General features: G+C 50.2%; 1 protein-coding gene across 1 annotated transcript in view; it reads right to left on the bottom strand.

Moving 5' to 3' along the window:
- The window catches only part of Tgfa (transforming growth factor alpha), an 85,250-nt gene that overhangs the window by 42,301 nt on the left and 26,629 nt on the right, over positions 1-16,320 (bottom strand). The window contains exon 2 of the mRNA XM_050165345.1: positions 8,545-8,598. Coding sequence (XP_050021302.1) covers positions 8,545-8,598 — 54 coding nt within the window. The remainder of the gene's footprint in view (positions 1-8,544; positions 8,599-16,320) is intronic.

Genomic DNA, 16,320 nt, shown 5'->3' with positions numbered 1-16,320 from the left:
ATGTATGTGCACCGCAAGCATGCAGTACCCTCAGAGGTGAGAGAAGGGTAAACCTCGGATTAAAGTTACTGGGGTTTGTGAGCTGCCGTGTGGGTACTAGAATTGAACTCAGATTCTCTGAAGAGCAGTGCTCTCGACCAGAATCATCTCTCCATCCCCTCGCCTGGACAGCTTTGAGGGACCACCTGCCTACCTGTTCTGGAACTGCTTCCCTTTCTGGACATTCAAAGACTCCTTTTGTTCCAGTGAGGAACAACCTAACTTCTCATTGTTTTTATATAGAAGAGCCACAGTGAGGTTGTAGGGTATGAACAATGTTAAAGTTATTACTTATGGGCTAACACTGAGCTGCTCTCAAGGCACAGCCTAGGCTACATAGGAAGACGCTATCACAATCTGCCAATATCATAAAGGTCACACTGGCTTGCACACCTATTGGCAATCGATGCTGCCATCCTGTAACATATACGTGAGATGTCCCAAACTCTACTATCATTCTCGAAAATGTGTCAGCTCAGCAGTAATCCATGATGTCTGTCTCCAGTGGAGCAGAAGGTCTTGAAGAAAGAAAGGGCTTACTCAGTCATGGACTTCCAGATCACAATCCATCATTGGGGAAGTCAGAGTGGGAAGGCAAACAGGAACAGGAAGCTGAGGCCATGGAGGAACACTGCTTGCTGACTGGCTCGGAGTCACACTCAGCTAGCTTTCTTATATACCCCGGGACCACTGGCCTAGGTATGGTGCTGTCTGCAGTAGTCTGGGCCCTCCTACGTCAATTAACAGTCAAACCAAGCCCTCACAAACATGCTCACAGACCAGCCTAATAAAGACAATTGCCCATTGAAGTTAGTTTCAGGCAATTCTAGTCTGTGTCCAATTGACATCAGGGCCTGGAAGGCAGCAAATTGCTCAGCAAACATATGTTTTGTATAATAGTTCCCATTATTTTGGACATTTTGGACCTGAGATGCCAGGCTCCTCTCTTCCAGGTCTAACTAGGAAATCTGCCTTCTTCCTCAGGTCTCACTGCCTTCTGGCCCTTTCATCCTTTCCTGCTTCTAAAGCTCCAAAGTATCAAGGCAATCAGGTTCTTCTTCGGACTTCACTAAGGCAGACACAGGAGGGCTGGCCTTAGGTTGTTCTTCATGTAAGACAGAGTAATGGCCCAGTCCATGTGTGACCTCTGGATCTCTGCATGTGTCTTGGTATCTGTGTTCCTTGGGCCAACTGGGTACCCAGTATTTTCCCAACAGAACTCCGGGGCCAACTCTTCTAAGTAGCCATGTTTTGCACAGGAGGACGGAGGGAAGGTGATGTTTTTGTAGGACCTGGGCACTATTTTTGGCAGGACTGCTGCCTGAGAGAGAGAGAGAGAGAGAGAGAGAGAGAGAGAGAGAGAGAGAGAGAGAGAGAGAGAGAGATATGCTCTCCTTTGCTGTGTCAAGCCACTACTGGGAAGAGATGCCAATCAGAGGGAAGCCAGCTGGGCACCCAGTTTAGCAATGTGTAACTGACTGCAATGGGTGATAACTATTCCCGTGGGAACCTAGGTTAAGAACACGGAGCCTCTGGAGTTTACAAGTGTGGCTTTCTTCAGAGAAGTCTATCACGGCGTGTTCCAGCTTTGTCTGTGTTTGGGATGCCACAATCACCATCAGCCAGGCATGAGGGCACATCCCTACAATCCCAGCTCTGGGGAGTTGGAGGCGGAAGGATCAAGAGTTCAAGGCCACTCTCAAAGCAAATCAAAGGTCAAGGCCAATGGTCTCTAAAAACCAGACCAGACCAGACCAATCATCATCTCGACCTGGCTGATCCGATGCCCTTCTCTGGTGGAACATACACTTAGTTCTCTTCAGGGTTGCATACAAACGCCTGGTCCACAGAATGTTCTCAACAGTGTGTGGGAAATAAATGTTAAACATTAAAAACAACATAGTAAGGCTTCTGCAGCCCTAGATTCTAAAATTCTATGCATCTTATTGCTTGCTTTGCTTCCTCTAAAGATGATGGCTGCCCTTCCCAGCTCTACTAAAACACGCCCTTGGCACACCCAGTGCCAAGCATTCCCCTTCGTCTCCTGGCTCCACTGGATCAAGGCCCTCAGCCAACACCAGCTCAGGTAGGCGGCTTCCATAGTTGACAGCCTATTTCTGTTCTTACCAGCTAGATTATATGTTTACCACTGGCCATTGTGTTTGTGCTCCAACCTGTTCATGTCAGTTGTATTTGCGTAAGTTAATTATATATTATGGAAATTAATGAAATATCTGCACGGAAGGAGAGCTACTGTTCTTGTAGGTACGGGGTTTTGGAAAGGCCTGATGAAGGTGAGCATGTCATAAGTGATCTGCTGTTCTGCTCCCACGTGAGGCAGATGGGAGGCGGAGACAGGAGAATCCTTGAAAGCGCACAGGCCTCTTAGCCTGGCACACAGCAGGAAAAAAAGCAAAGAGACCCTGTCTCAGACATGGATTGACACCCGAGTCCTTCCCCTGCGTCCTGATGCCTCTAGGGAGTGCATGAATGCCTTCAAAGTGTTGTTCATGCCCCTACTAAAGCTATTCTGTGACCTGTGGTTTGAAAGTCACCGACGTGATTCCATTCCTTTATTTTGCTGATAGGAAATCAAGGTGCAGGGAGAGTTTAGGGCTCTGTAAGTGTCTCTGAGACAGCGAGTCTGGGGAACAACCCTTCTCCATGTTTTTTTTTTTTCTCTCAGAGAAGCCTGTTTGAAAAGCAACAGGCATAGCACAATTTCCTTTGCAAAAAGTAACAGGGAGGGGCCGGGAGATGGCTCAGCTGGTAAAGTGTTTGCTGTGAAAAAATGGTGACCGAGTCCCGATCTCAGCACCCTTGCTAAAAGCCAGGTGCAGAGGCACAAACCTGCCATCCCAGCCCTGGTACTTGTCCGCCAGCCAATCTAGCTGTATCCACAAGCTTTCAGCTCAGTGAGAGACTCTCTCAAAAATAAGGTGGATGGCTTAGCAGTTAAGAATGCTTACAGTCTTGTAGAGGACTGGGGTTAAAGTTGGGGTTCAGTGCCCAGCACCCACATGGTGGCTTCACGATCACATGTAACTCCAGATCCAGGGGACTCACACCTCTTCTGCCTTCTGAAAACTCCTATGCCCACCCAGTAAACAAACACAGGCACATACCCGTGACTGTAAATTGAGAGAAAAATCTAAAAAAGGGGGGAAAGGATGGTAAGCAATTGAGGTTATGTCAGTTGGCCTCCAGTCTCAAGGTGTACAAGCACACACCTGTACAGGCATGTCCGCCACACATACACACAAGTCGCAGGTAAAATGAGGAAGTAAATGACATCAAGGCCACACCCTGGGAGGCAGGAAGACTCTCATTTCATCCCGCTGCTCCTCTATGCAAGCACTAGGCAACCACTCACAGGTGTGTGTGGTTTCCTCCCGAACCCGGCACAGCAAGCCTCTTGTGTGAGACGCAGGTTTGAAACAGGTGAACCATGTACCTGGCTCAAGCACGTGAGCCTTCTAATTTTAGAATGGCTTCAGCTTCACATGTGGGAAAACCGTAGACAATGGAACGGGGAAGCAGTTTGAAGTTCTGAAAAGCTTTTGTTAAAGGAGGTGAGCCATGAGGAGAGCCCTGGCTGGCTGGCTGTGTAAACAAGCAAAGCCTTCAAAGGCTTTCCCCTCTAATCCGACATGCCCTCCTTCTGTCCAGCCCAGCCTGGACTCTCATCTTAACAGACTGGAGTCTACAGTCCCCAGTGGTGCCTGACCTGGTCACTATCTCCCCATGCTAGTGGGAATGGTGGCATGCTCTATGAAGAAGTCCATGGTGAAGCATCTGTGTTTATCATATTTGAATAGTCTTCCCGACACTAAATTGAACAAACCGACAAACACGCTGAGAGGCCAGGTGTGTGTCCACAGACAGTGGCCAAAGGTGGAAGAGGAGGAATCTGAGGCACAGACAGTCACTCTGAGGAGTGTGCAAGCATACAGGAAACCAGAGGGGCCCTCACCACACCTTCTTGGTCATTACAGGGAGTCTCACGAGAAAAGATCCAGATGAGCGGCCTGGGAAAGTGTAACATTGCTGAGGGTGAGGCAAGCAGCTGCCTGATAGCTTTGTGTCTGGGTGCATTCTGTCCCTTTTAAAGGGGGCACTGAAGAGCGAGTGCCTTTTGAATATAGGTGGGAGCTTTTCCTGAGGACGGCATAGCCCGAGTTCTAGGATGTGAATGCCGACGCCCTCATCTGCCTCCAGATGTTTTATAAACAGACAACCGACGAGGATAAAAGTTTATGCTCCACATTTCAGAACATTGATTTCACTCCTGCGGCAGTTTATGGTCTAGGTGACACACTGAGCAGCCAGTGACATGCCCAAGAAAAGCCACAGACTGTGTCGTCACCTGTCGTGTGGGCTCCTGGAAGGCCAGGCAGAGATCTTCGATTCTTTGTAGGATTTTAACAACCAGAGGGTTAGAATCTGAAGGTACAAGAGCATCCTTGAGATGCAGCATCCTAAGAGAATCAAATGCAGCTGTCCCTCTGTACCCAGGAAGGACCAGTCCGTACTGAAACCACAGATGCTCAAGTCCTTCCAGGAAATAGCGTAGGGTGTACACTGAAACTACACTCATGTTCCCACACATTTTTTAGATTTGTTTTTTCTGTGAGCACGTGTGTGTACGTGTGTGTGTGTGTGTGTGTGTGTGTGTGTGTGCAGGCCCGAAGTTGACATCAGATGTCTTCCTAAACTGTTCTTCACTGTATTTATTGGAGCAGGGTCTCTCACTGTTTCAGCTAGTCTAGCTAGCTTGCCCCAGGAACCAGCTGTCTTCCCCTACTAAGTTCTGGGGTTACAGGGAACCATCATTTTATATGCGGGTTCTCAGGATTTAAACTTTGATCTTCACAGCTCCACCAAGCCATTTCCCTAGACCCTCCTGTGCATTTAAAATTACCTCGGCATTACTATAATATGCAAAATAATATATAAATAGCATCCATATTGTTGTTTCTGTAAACACCTTGGGGAAGCAAGTCTATACATATTCAGTGTTTTGCCATTTTTCCAGGTATTTTTGAGCCATTTATCCGTTGGCTTTTAAGATGCATAACTGTTGGGGAATATCATTTTAATATTATTTTAATATTATTGTTTATGCTGTGGAACATTTGTTTAATGATGTAAAGATGTATTGCTTTTGTTTATGCTGCATTTGTGTAACTCTGTGAAGCTGTGATTCTTTGCCTGTCTAAAACACCTGATGGTTTAATAAAGAGCTGAATGGGCAATAGCGAGGCAGGAGCAAGGATGGGTGGGGCTGGCAGGCAGAGAGGATGAATAGACAGAGAAACGAGGAGGAGAAGGAGCTAACGAACAAGGAGAGGAGTACACTAGGGGCAGCCACCCAGCTACCAGGCCAGCCACAGAGTAAGAGTGAAAGCAAGACACACAGAAGAAAGAAAAGGAAAAAGCCCAGAGGCAAAAGGTAGACAAGATAATTTAAGAAAAGCTGGCAGGAAACAAGTCAAATTAAGGTCGGTCATTCCTAACTAAGAATAGGCCCCGTGTGTGATTTATTTGGGAGCTGGGTGGTGGGCCTCTTAAAAAGCCCAAAGAATAAAACATCAAACAACACAGAACCTGTGGACATGGAGGGTGAATCTGCTGGGCAATCTCAGCACCACTTCTCGACCCAGCTCAGGGCAGGCCTTACTACAATGCTCCCTAGAGCCTGAAGGCATCCTCAGGAGCCCTCCAAGGCCTCTCTGCGTCCACCAGGACAGCCATGTGGAGACTCAGCCCGGTCCCACAGATGTGAAACTAATCTAAGCAAACACTTGAGGACTAACCTGCTCAGGAACTTGGAAAGTCTGAAACCAAGTGGGCCCCACACAGGATCCTGGCCTCCTCTCCAAGGCCCCATATTCTCCACTGTTCCACCCAAAGTAAATGCCAGTGAAACCTTTTCTGATGAAACTCAGTTTCCCGCACCTCTGCCACCCTCTGCCCTACATAATTGGTGATCTAAGAGAAAGTAACAAAATGAGATCTTACCAAGAAAGGCCAAGGGCAACTGTTCTAATGGAATGGATGCTTCCTCCAAAAAAGAAGAAGAAGAAAAGAAAAAGGACAAACCCTGTATTCTGCTGAACTGTGGTCCCACCCTTGATGGCACTTGGAGCCTGAAATTTTCTCTCTCCACAATTCTCTGTAATACTGGGGCTTCACCCTAGGTCTGCCAGAGGCCCTTGTGGCATGCTTGTCCCTCAGGGATGTATTAAACCAAATGTAGGTCCATTGGCTTCTGGTTCCTATCAACAAGGTGGAGAGCTGGGCCCATTTGCTACCATTCTGAAATTCCTCATCCTAACACTTAACAGATGCTTCTGGAATTTAGTATATGAGCCCACTAATACCCAGGGAGATATTGAAGTCACTCAGTATATAAATGAATAAAATTTCTAAAACAGAGTTCACCTGAAAAAAAAAAAAAACCTGAATCAGGCAACATAAGAAAACACCAACATAATCACTAAAGAAAAAATACATGTATCAGGCAATATAAGAAAACACCAAAATAATCCCAAATTAACACCGAGGGCTGGGGAGAAGCTCAGCCAATGAGTGCCTACGTCTAAGCATGAGGATCTGAGTTCAATCCCTGGAACCTATGCTAAAAAGAAGGAGGCTGCTGAGTGCTTTTAATCCAGTGCTCAGGGGCAGAGGCAGGAGGATCACTGGGGCTCTCTGGCCAGCCAGTCTAGCCTAACTGGGATGCTCCTAACCACAGAGAGATCCTATCTCAGAAAAGACAGACGATGTTTCAAAGAATGAGGTCCAATGCTGCCGTCTAGTCTCTACGAGCATATGAACAAGTGCACGCCTATGCACACATGTACCTGAACGTGCACAGGCACATACCTATGCACACATATACCTGAACGTGCGTGCGAGCCACCCCCACCGCAGAATTTCAGCCCTGGGGATGGTGGAAAGGGGTGGGACAAACCAAGCAGTCCTATAGATGAGGTCACCGCAAAGAAGAGAAAGGGAGGCAGGCAGCCCTACTCAGTCACCCAAGCTCGGCCTTTGCAGAGGTGACCACGACATAGTCACCACTGTTTGAAATTGACTCCTGGCCTCTTCTCCCGAGTCCCAGGACCCAGGCTCTAGAGTGTGTAAAACTAAAGAGAGCCAGTCCCACATCTAATCATTCATCCAACCGAGAGCAGCCAGCGGTCAGACAGGTAGCCACCTCCCTTGTCCCCAGAGGGGATGTTGTTTGGGGCCTTCTGTACAATACAGTGTGGGCTCTGTTCTGGCCTGCCATCCTGAGCCTCCATGGGTATTCAGCCATTATAGAGTCCAGGCAGCATAGCAGGGGGGTGCACTTGCTTTGGGGGCCTCTTGTGAGAAGGGTTGGGCACATTCCCTCAGAAGGAAATCCAGAAGTGAAAGTGGGAACTGGGGCATCAGATGGGGGCTAGTCTGTCATTCTCTGGCTGAATGATCAGGTCTGCCAAGGACCTACAGCACCTCGAAGAGGCTCATCAGGAGCCACTCCAGGGCACAGAGGGAGCAGACTCATGTCACCAGACTCTCTTTGTCTGTGTGAATAGGCTTGAAGGGGTACCACAGTCAAGAGCATCCTTCCCACTGACAGCCACCTCAGTATTCGCCACCATCCCAACCTGTCTCAACCGAGTGGCTCAGTAGCTGGCTGGGCTGACCCAGCCCTGAAGCCTGCATGCTTCAGGTGCACAGTTTGCTTTAGAAGAGTGCAAGGCAGGGCCACACACCAGCATCTTAGCCTCATGGAACGGCCTGGAGGCACTTCCATCAGGTACCAGAACAAGTGGGGACTCCTGCCTGGCCTCACGTCCAAGTTCCCTCAAGGCCAGGCTGTAAATGTTGCTAGGGCATCTGGTACTTGCCAGATGGCTTAGTGGGTAAATACCTGTCACACAAACAAGGGTACCTAATAAATGCACACTCCTGTGTCCCAACACACAGGAAAAGCAGGAATCAAAATCACGAAGCCAACCATTACCATGCACAAACAGAAGCGACTAGCTAGGAGCCCGTGAAACAGAAGGGGCTTCCCTTGGACATTGAGATGGTGAGGGCTTTGTCTCCCAACTCTCAGAAGTACTGAGAGATACAGAGGAGATAGGTGGGAGGTTGGGGGGCATGGAGAATAAATAAGCAACGATCATTAGGCAGGAATGGACAGGAGCTTTGGAAACCCAGTCATCACATGGTTGGTAAAGTATGGACAGCTTCAAGCTCTGGGGTCCTGCAGGCCCATTTCACGTGCCACACTGGCTGTCTAGCAGGTGAAGGGTTCTGTGGATGGGCTGCCCCTGAGGGGACTGCACAGCCCCCTTGGGCCATGGTGAAGGCCTTCTAGTAGCCTCCCCTCTTCCTGCTCGGAGGAGATGCAGAAGGTTCAATGACAGGCGAGTGTCCCAGGGAGAGGGTTCTCCAGAAGTGAGGCAGGATCCACATCCCATGCACACCCAGGGAGGATGGACTCACCGCTCAAGGGGTACGTGCTGTTCTCCAGAGCCTGGCACACAGCTAACACGAAACCTGTGGGGGAAGCAGAGAGGGCAGGTAAGTGTCACCTCAGAAAAGAACTTCCTTGGGGATCAGGCAAAGACTTCAGAATTTTACTAAGGGGCCGACAAGTGTATCTGGCTACCTTCTTTGAGGGGCTCAGTTCAAAATGGAAGCAGGGCCCCTTGTGCCAAGCCCAGGGGAAACACATTCATGGTGGAGGTGCACAGGGGGCTAGCAATAGTGTTCTCCTCCGGCTGCAGTTTCTCCCCACTTGCTGCAGAGTTTTCTGTCTGCTGTTGTTCTCTTTTGGGTGTGAGGGTTCTCACAGATTGGGTACAGCCCCCCATATTCACACAGGGGCAGATAGGCTTCCCTCTAAGCAGGAATTGAAGCAATGCACTGAGACATAGCTAGGGTCTAGTAAGGAACTCTGCTTCCCCAGGACCGGCTGCCCCCAGCCAAGGAGGATGGCGACCCCAAGAGCATTGCACCACCGCAGTCGGGATGTGTGAGGAGCCTAGCTGAGGACAGTGGAGAGAACTGTCCCTGCACTCGTCTTTAATAGGTCACGGGTGCGTTCAGGCATGTTAAGGCCTCAATAGGTGCTGAGCATGGGAGGGCCAAAGATCCACGGACGGAAACCCCATGATAGCAGCATGCAGGACCCTGGGAGCCAAGGCTCCCTTTGACTTCCCTCACGAGACACAGACGCCAAGACTACACAGCAAGGCACACGTGCAGGGCCTCTCTGTGATCCGTAAAGCCACCTCTGCCATAGGTGATCCCCATGAGCCCTCATGTTATGGTGGTGGACGTTTCTAGAAACAGAGCAGTGAGTTTTTGTAAAGAAGGAAGCTCTTGTGAGTTTTGCTATCATCATGAATTAACTTCCCCGATCTGAAAGGCAAAGAGATTGTTCAGGCAGCCCTGCAGAGGAGGCTGGGCCTCAGTCAGACTATTCTAGAAGACTGATTCCCTAAGCCACTGCAGAAATCGAGTTAAGTCTTTTCTGCCCTTCTAACATAGCACAGGACCCATGTGACCTCTGAGGTCCAAGAGTGGGCCCCCTTTTCTCAGAGGAGGTGTTCCCTTTCTACACGTGTTCATAGGATTCCCCAGACACATTTCAAAGGGACATCTGCCACGTTCACACCCAGGGTTCCATTCCTGCCAGAGCCAGAAAAAGCTAGGGGTTGTACCCTCAGACTGTGGGACAGTCACGTCCTGATGCTGTGGCCACTGCCACAAACCACTCTGGGCTGAAGTCAGTTAGTGACCCGTACTCAGTCAAGACTGACACGGAGATGCCTGGCATACCTCAGGACAGGGAGCATGACCAGCCTGTCAGCAACTGTCCCCAAACCACTGAGTGATCCTTATGTCTCCTCCCTGCCTGAACCCTGCCTGTCAGGGCAAACAGCACAAGCCCAGCACTGAGTCTGGCCCTGCCAGCCTCTGGAGGAAAGACTGGGGCCCGTCCCTCACCTGGCACAAAACCCCTTCTCCTTCTCACCTGCCAGCTGCCAATTGCCAAACTCATGAAGGCATTTCAGGAAGTAATTAATGGCCACAAAGTACGCGTGTTCCTCTGAGGAACGGACAACACGTTGTTTCTCTTCATGATTCTAGAACGGTGAGAATCCTAGCCACCTTCTGTCCCCCATCTCCCATGATGCAGTGACTTTCCTCTAGCCGCTATGGGCCTGGGCCGGGCAGACGAGGCTCAGCCTCTCTTCTCAGGTGTGGTGCCGTGGTTCCACAACCTGCGCGGGTTTCTGCAGACATTCTCATCTCATTCTTATTGTGACCCTAGAAGCAAGTTCCTGCCAGTCCCCCTGCCTGTGGGGATGCCCAGGACACAGAGGCGTAAAGATTCAGAAATCTGCCCAAACTTCTGTGCTGCACTGAAACTTGAGTCTTCCTACTTGAGATGTTCAGACACTGCTGAGTGAATGCCCTGGCTGGTCACGGCACACCAGCCGGGATGTTTCCACCTGTATGACCCTCCTGGCTTAACCCACAGACTTGGCAGGCCCGCAGAGCCTACAGCCTCATCTCCTGGGATTTTTCTCCTTGCCCTCAGTTTCCCCACAAGCCAGGCCTGAGCTGTTCCATCTGCTTACCCTAGGGAGCCAGAAGCCCCCGTACATGTGGCCTGGTGTCTGAGGGCCTTCTAAGAACGTGTGGCCTTGGCAGACACGAGGCTCTGAGAAGCCAAGGGGCCACCACAGAGCTGGCTGTCACCGCCAGAGCTCAGAAAGATATAGTCCAGGCTGAGGCTCAGCAGCAGGCGGGAGCCCTAAGTTCCTCTAGGCTGAGTATCAAAGCCACCTGGCATCGGTCCTGGGGATGGGAAGGCTGGCTGTAGGGCCACCCAGCCAGCTCTCCTCCCTCAGGGACAGGAATTCTTTCAAGGCTGTTCTGTCAGGTTCTCATTCTCAGTCTGTCTGACTAGCTCCAAAGTGGGAAACCCCGACCGCAGTCTTCAAAAAGAAAAGGAGGGCAGAGGGTGGTGTTGAGAGAAAAGCCACACGTAACTGAAGTGCTTCCTCAGGGAAGCCTGGTCTCTGTTCCCAACACAGACCTGGGTCCAGGGCCTGCCCTCAAGGAAGGGTGAACTCACCATGCCTGTAATTCCGTTGTCTGCCACTCAGAAACTTGTGACAGAGACAAGGTGGTCAACAAGGCTAACCCATGCTTTGGGAGTTTGCAGAAGTGCAACTCTCCCCCTCAAGCCTTGCCATGATGGAAAAGTGGGAAATGCCATTGAGAGAGGCTGGGCACTCCTGTTCTCCTGGATTCCAGAGCAGGGTCATCCATACTTCAGCCCCACTCCTGAGATAAACAGTCTGTACAGGAACCCAAGCTGGGCTTTCTGTCTGAGATAGGACCCTCTGTCTTCAACTGCCATTACTTGGCAATCATCTCTTATGGAAACATTCAGTTGTAATGCTCAGGCCTGAGAGGGGCATCTTCTGGCTCCTGGCCGCACCAGTTGAGGTGAGTGTGCTCTGCCCTGGCCTCTGTTGTAGCCCGTGTTTGCTCCTAGCTCCTGTCTCTTGCACTGATTGCTCAGTGAGAACCTAGCAAGAGCTCCACATCTTGTGTTTGGAACTCTATGCCTTGGTTTAGAGGAAGGACATGATTGGGCAAAGTTCTGCATCGAGGAAAGATGGGGAGGTGGATCATGGTCACGGCAGGTGCTTTTGGGAGCTGATGCCGTGGGTTCAACGACAGCACAGGGGAGGGGTGGGCAGGAGCTTGCCTAGGGTGGGACAGAGGGATGCATGAGCACTTGGGGGGCACTGCTAGTCTCCCCGTCTTACTCTCTATCTCACTGGAGGTGGAAAACCATGAGGAAAAGATGAGGAACCAAGGAGGAAGGTGAGTAGCCTCCTCTGGGACCCTGCAGCTTGGCACCAGGTTTGTAGGGCTCCCAGTGGCACAAGAATACTTGTGAATGGGTAACCAGGATCCTAGGCCCTGTTGGCACAGACCCACAAATTCCCCAGTAGAGAAGAACTTCCCTGTCTCCCCTGGGAAGAGGTGTCAGCTTACACTTGGCTCTGCTCCCAGAGATGATATGCACAAGCTCCCGAGGACACCAGGCAAAGCTGCAGAGGAACCTTGGAGGAACTGGCCAGACAGGACAGGGAGAAGTCTGGGGACAGTGAGGTAAGGTGTTTGGAAAGACAAGAGACCCAGGAATGAGTCACTAGACAGATGGCCCCATGGGACACAAGGCTCTTGCCGCAGCCACCCTACCTCCAGAGTAATCTTTCAGAATCAGTCTGGGCCTTGATATCCGGGAAGAGAATTTGGTGGGGAACTCACTGGCAAAGGTCAGTGCTGTGTCAGGCGATGGGTCCTGATGCAGAATGCAACTGGAGTTATGGGTGGCTGTGAGCTCCCATGTGGGTCCCAGGGCTGAAAGCCTGATCCTCCGGAAGAGCAACAAGTGCTCTCTCTGTAGGGCCTGGTTTTGTGTCAACCTGACACAGGCTGGAGTCCTCAGAGAGGAAGGAACCTCAGTTGAGGAAGTGCCTCCATGAGATCCAGCTGTGAGGCATTTTCTCAAGTCGTGCTCAATGGGGCAGGGGTGGGGGAAGCACTGGTGAGTGGGGCCATCTCTAGGCTGGAGGTCCTGGGTTCCATAAGAAAGCAGGCTGAGCAAGCCAGGGGAAGCAAGCCAGTAGTAAGCAGCTTCCTTCTGTGGCCCTGCATCAGCTTCTGCCTCAGGGTTCCTGCCCTGTTTGAGTTCCTGTCCTGACTTTCTTTAGTGGTGAACAGCAATGGGGAAGTGGAAGCTGAATAAACCCATCCATCCCCCTCCCCAACTTGCTTTTTGGTCCTGGTGTTTTGTCGGAGCAGTAGAAACCCTGACCGAGACACCCTCGTCTTTCCAGTCCCTTGTTAGTTTGTGTGAACACAGGGCCTTTTCCTGGCCTGGAGCTCCAGTGAGTCCCTTGGAGCTTGACTCCACCTTCCTATGCTAGCATTACAAGCACAGGTCTTCAGATCTGGCTTTGTTCTAGGGGTTGAACTCAGGGCCTTATACTTGCAGGGCAACCGTTTTAATGATCAAGCAATCTCCCCAGCCCAATATATATAGAATTTTTTTAAATTTTGTAATTTTATTTGGGAATATTTGTATGTAGACTCTGAGATAGTTTGGAAACAGGATCAAAGTCTAAACAGAAAATTAATTTGTTTCATATATATACATGAAATATATATGTATATATATACATATATATATGTATACACACACACACACATATATATCCTATGAATAGACTCAGTGTCTTTGGGCTCAGTAATTTTAGGGTACCTGCCTGATGACTGTGACCCACTCCAGAAGGTCAGATGTGGAATCTTCTGCTTGAAGCCTCATGTGGGCACTTAAAACACTGTGGATTTTGGACTGTAGGTTTACAGCCTGTATGATGCTCCCATTTTGGAGGTGAGAAAACATGCCAGCAGAACACCAGACTGTGGGCTCCACCCCAAACACTACATAAAACCAGGTATGTAGCCCCCAAACTCAGGAAGTTGAGGTGAGAGCATCAGACGTTCAAGGCCATCCTCAGTTACATGGAGAATTCTAGCACAGATGGGCCACTTGAGACTGTAACTCAAAAACCAAAAAATAAAAACACCACCCCCAAAACGCCAATCCCCCTTTCCCTTTTGGCTAAGGTCAGGCCCGCTCAGAATGGGGAATACAGGCAGACAGGAGACCAGAGCCTAGGTTTGTCTAGGACCTTGTTTTCTTCAGCAAGTCCTTCTCCTCTCCCTTTCTTCCTCTTCCTTCTTTTCTACCTCAAAGTTCAGGCACATCTTGAAGTCACAGCAATCTTCCTGTCTCAGCCTCCTGAGAGCTGGGATTACAAGCTTGTACCACCATGCCTGGGCCAGTTACATCTTTTTCAATCTTGGACTCTGTCTTTAGGTGGCAGAGCTGGTTGGGATTGGCTGAGTCTCCAATTTACAGGCAGCTACGAAGACAGAGGGATGTCCACCTTCTAAGTCGGCTAGCTGGGGACAACTGATTATGTTTTGACTCCTTCTGAGTAAGTCCGCAGCCTGGAATTGGGGACCAGGCATAATGATTACTGTACACAGCCTCAGCAAGGGGTGCTTTAATAGAAATTATCAGGCTTTGGAGGAGATATCAGGTCGGAGTATCTTCAGTACAGACTCGATGGCTTGCTAATCTATCCAGAGGTCTCAAGAGAGTCAGTGACCTTGGGTCCCTCGGCTGCCTGTTCTACTCTCCTCTGGGGTCCCTCGAGCACCTAATTGCACATTGGCAAGTCTAAGGCACTACCTTCTGGTGACCTTCTGGTGACTGTATGGCATTGGTGTCACAGTTCAACCTCCAGTGTCACTGAACGTTCATAGGAACTTTCTACATCCTTCTAGATGGAAGAAACCCTTAGGGACAGGGAGATGGAAGGACAGCAGAGAGGTTGGGCACAATGGCTCTGCCCCTTCTGAATTCTGACTCACGTGTGCCTTGACTTTGCCACAGAGCTGTGTTTGTGCCCAGGAGACTTTGACACACTCTAAGCTCGCTAAGCCTTGAAATCCCTCTGTCAAACAGGAACAGAATCTCCTCACGGGACTATGGCGAAGGTGAAGTGCAGTGGGCATGTCGCTTCCTTACAGCGCAATGTGCCTACTGACCTGCTTTGCCAGATTATTGCCTCTTCACTCTGCAGAACTCCCCAGGATTCAGAGGGGGAGCAATAGTCACCCACCCTGCTCTCCCTCAGGATGTTTCAGAAAGGGCTTAAACAAGGGACTACTTGAGAGCCTGGGTCACTTGTCTAAAGCCCAAGGGTGTTAGGGCACCAACCTTGCTTTTGAGAATTTAAAAGGTCACAGTCTACCTATATTAATGAGTCAAATATTGAGCAAACAACTACATAACAACAACAAGAAAAGGGTCAGATTGGGAGGGAAAGAGAAAGAAAGGCAGGAGGAACGGATGTGGGTTGAAATGGCACAGCAGTTAAGAGCAGGCACTGCCTTCGGAGGCACTGAGTTCGGTTCCCATCACCCAAGTCAGGTGGCTCACAATCTCCTGTAAGTCCAGCTCCAGGGGAACCGATGGTACCTGGGTACCTGCACTCAGGTTTACTCACGCACAAAATTTAAGATTTAAGTCTTCAAAAAGAGAGAGAAAGAAAGAAAGAAAGAAGGAAGAAAAGAAGAAAGGAAGGAAGGAAAGAAGGAAGGAAGGGAGGGAGGGAGGGAGGGAGGGAGGGAGGGAGGGAGGGAGGGAGGAAGGAAATCTGAGATCTCCCCTCTAAACATCTGAGACACACGGGGCAGCAGCAGTGTCCCCACTAACACACTGCAGTAGAAGCCTATGGTACCAGCTGCTGGAGTCACCAAGACCTGCTCAACACCAGCTCTAGCCCCACCCTCCACCAGGGCCTGCTCTCCAAGTTACAAGGTCAAAATTAAACTCCTGTACTCCTCCGCCTCCTCCTGTTCTAGGTCGGACTGAAGACCAGGTTGGCCCCTCCCTCTACTTTGCAATCCAGCCCAAGCTCTCCAACACAATCATCCCCCACACAGACACTTCATCCATCCCTGCATCCCTGGGCTCCCCAGTCCAGGCCTCAGCACCTCTGTAGACAGCACAGCAGATGCCAAACTGGTTCTTCTGACAAGGCCTTCCTACCTTTGCTCTGGATGCTGCTACTTGAGAGAGGGCAGAGGAGGCCACAAGCCACACCAGCTCCTTCCCCAACTCACAGCCCAGGCTGGAGCCCTGAGCCAGATTTAAAATACACAGCCTGAAAAGCCAGGCGCGATGGCGCATGACTGGAGGTTAAAGGAGGATGAAGGTAGTCCTCGGTGCCTATGTTGTGAGTTTAAGGTTAGTCTCTTCCCCAACAAACAGCAAAGCTTCACCCCCCCCCCCAGTCACCAGGCCCCATTGGTACTGCACCCAAACACCCCTACCTCCTCTGTTTAGCTCCCACTGCCTATCTTAGGGGCTGCCATGCATGGGGGGTCCTTGCAACGCTGACCTCTGTGGAGCTGTGGAAGCCTCTTTTCCTTCACTGTAAAAGGCCACAGATCCTGTCTCCTGGACAAAGTCACTGTGACGCAAGAATTAATGGATTTTCCAGAAACCTGGAGGGCACTGAGTGAGAATTTCTTCCTATTTATTTTATTTTAGAGACAGGGTGGGTTTTTAATAATCAAGGTAGCCCAGACCGACCTTCAACTTAC

The sequence above is a fragment of the Alexandromys fortis genome, unplaced genomic scaffold, assembly GCF_014885135.2.
Source record: "Alexandromys fortis isolate MF-2015 unplaced genomic scaffold, M_Fortis_MF-2015_v1.1 scaffold_158, whole genome shotgun sequence".
In the NCBI taxonomy this organism is placed as follows: domain Eukaryota; kingdom Metazoa; phylum Chordata; class Mammalia; order Rodentia; family Cricetidae; genus Alexandromys; species Alexandromys fortis.
This window is presented reverse-complemented; position numbering and strand designations above follow the sequence as displayed.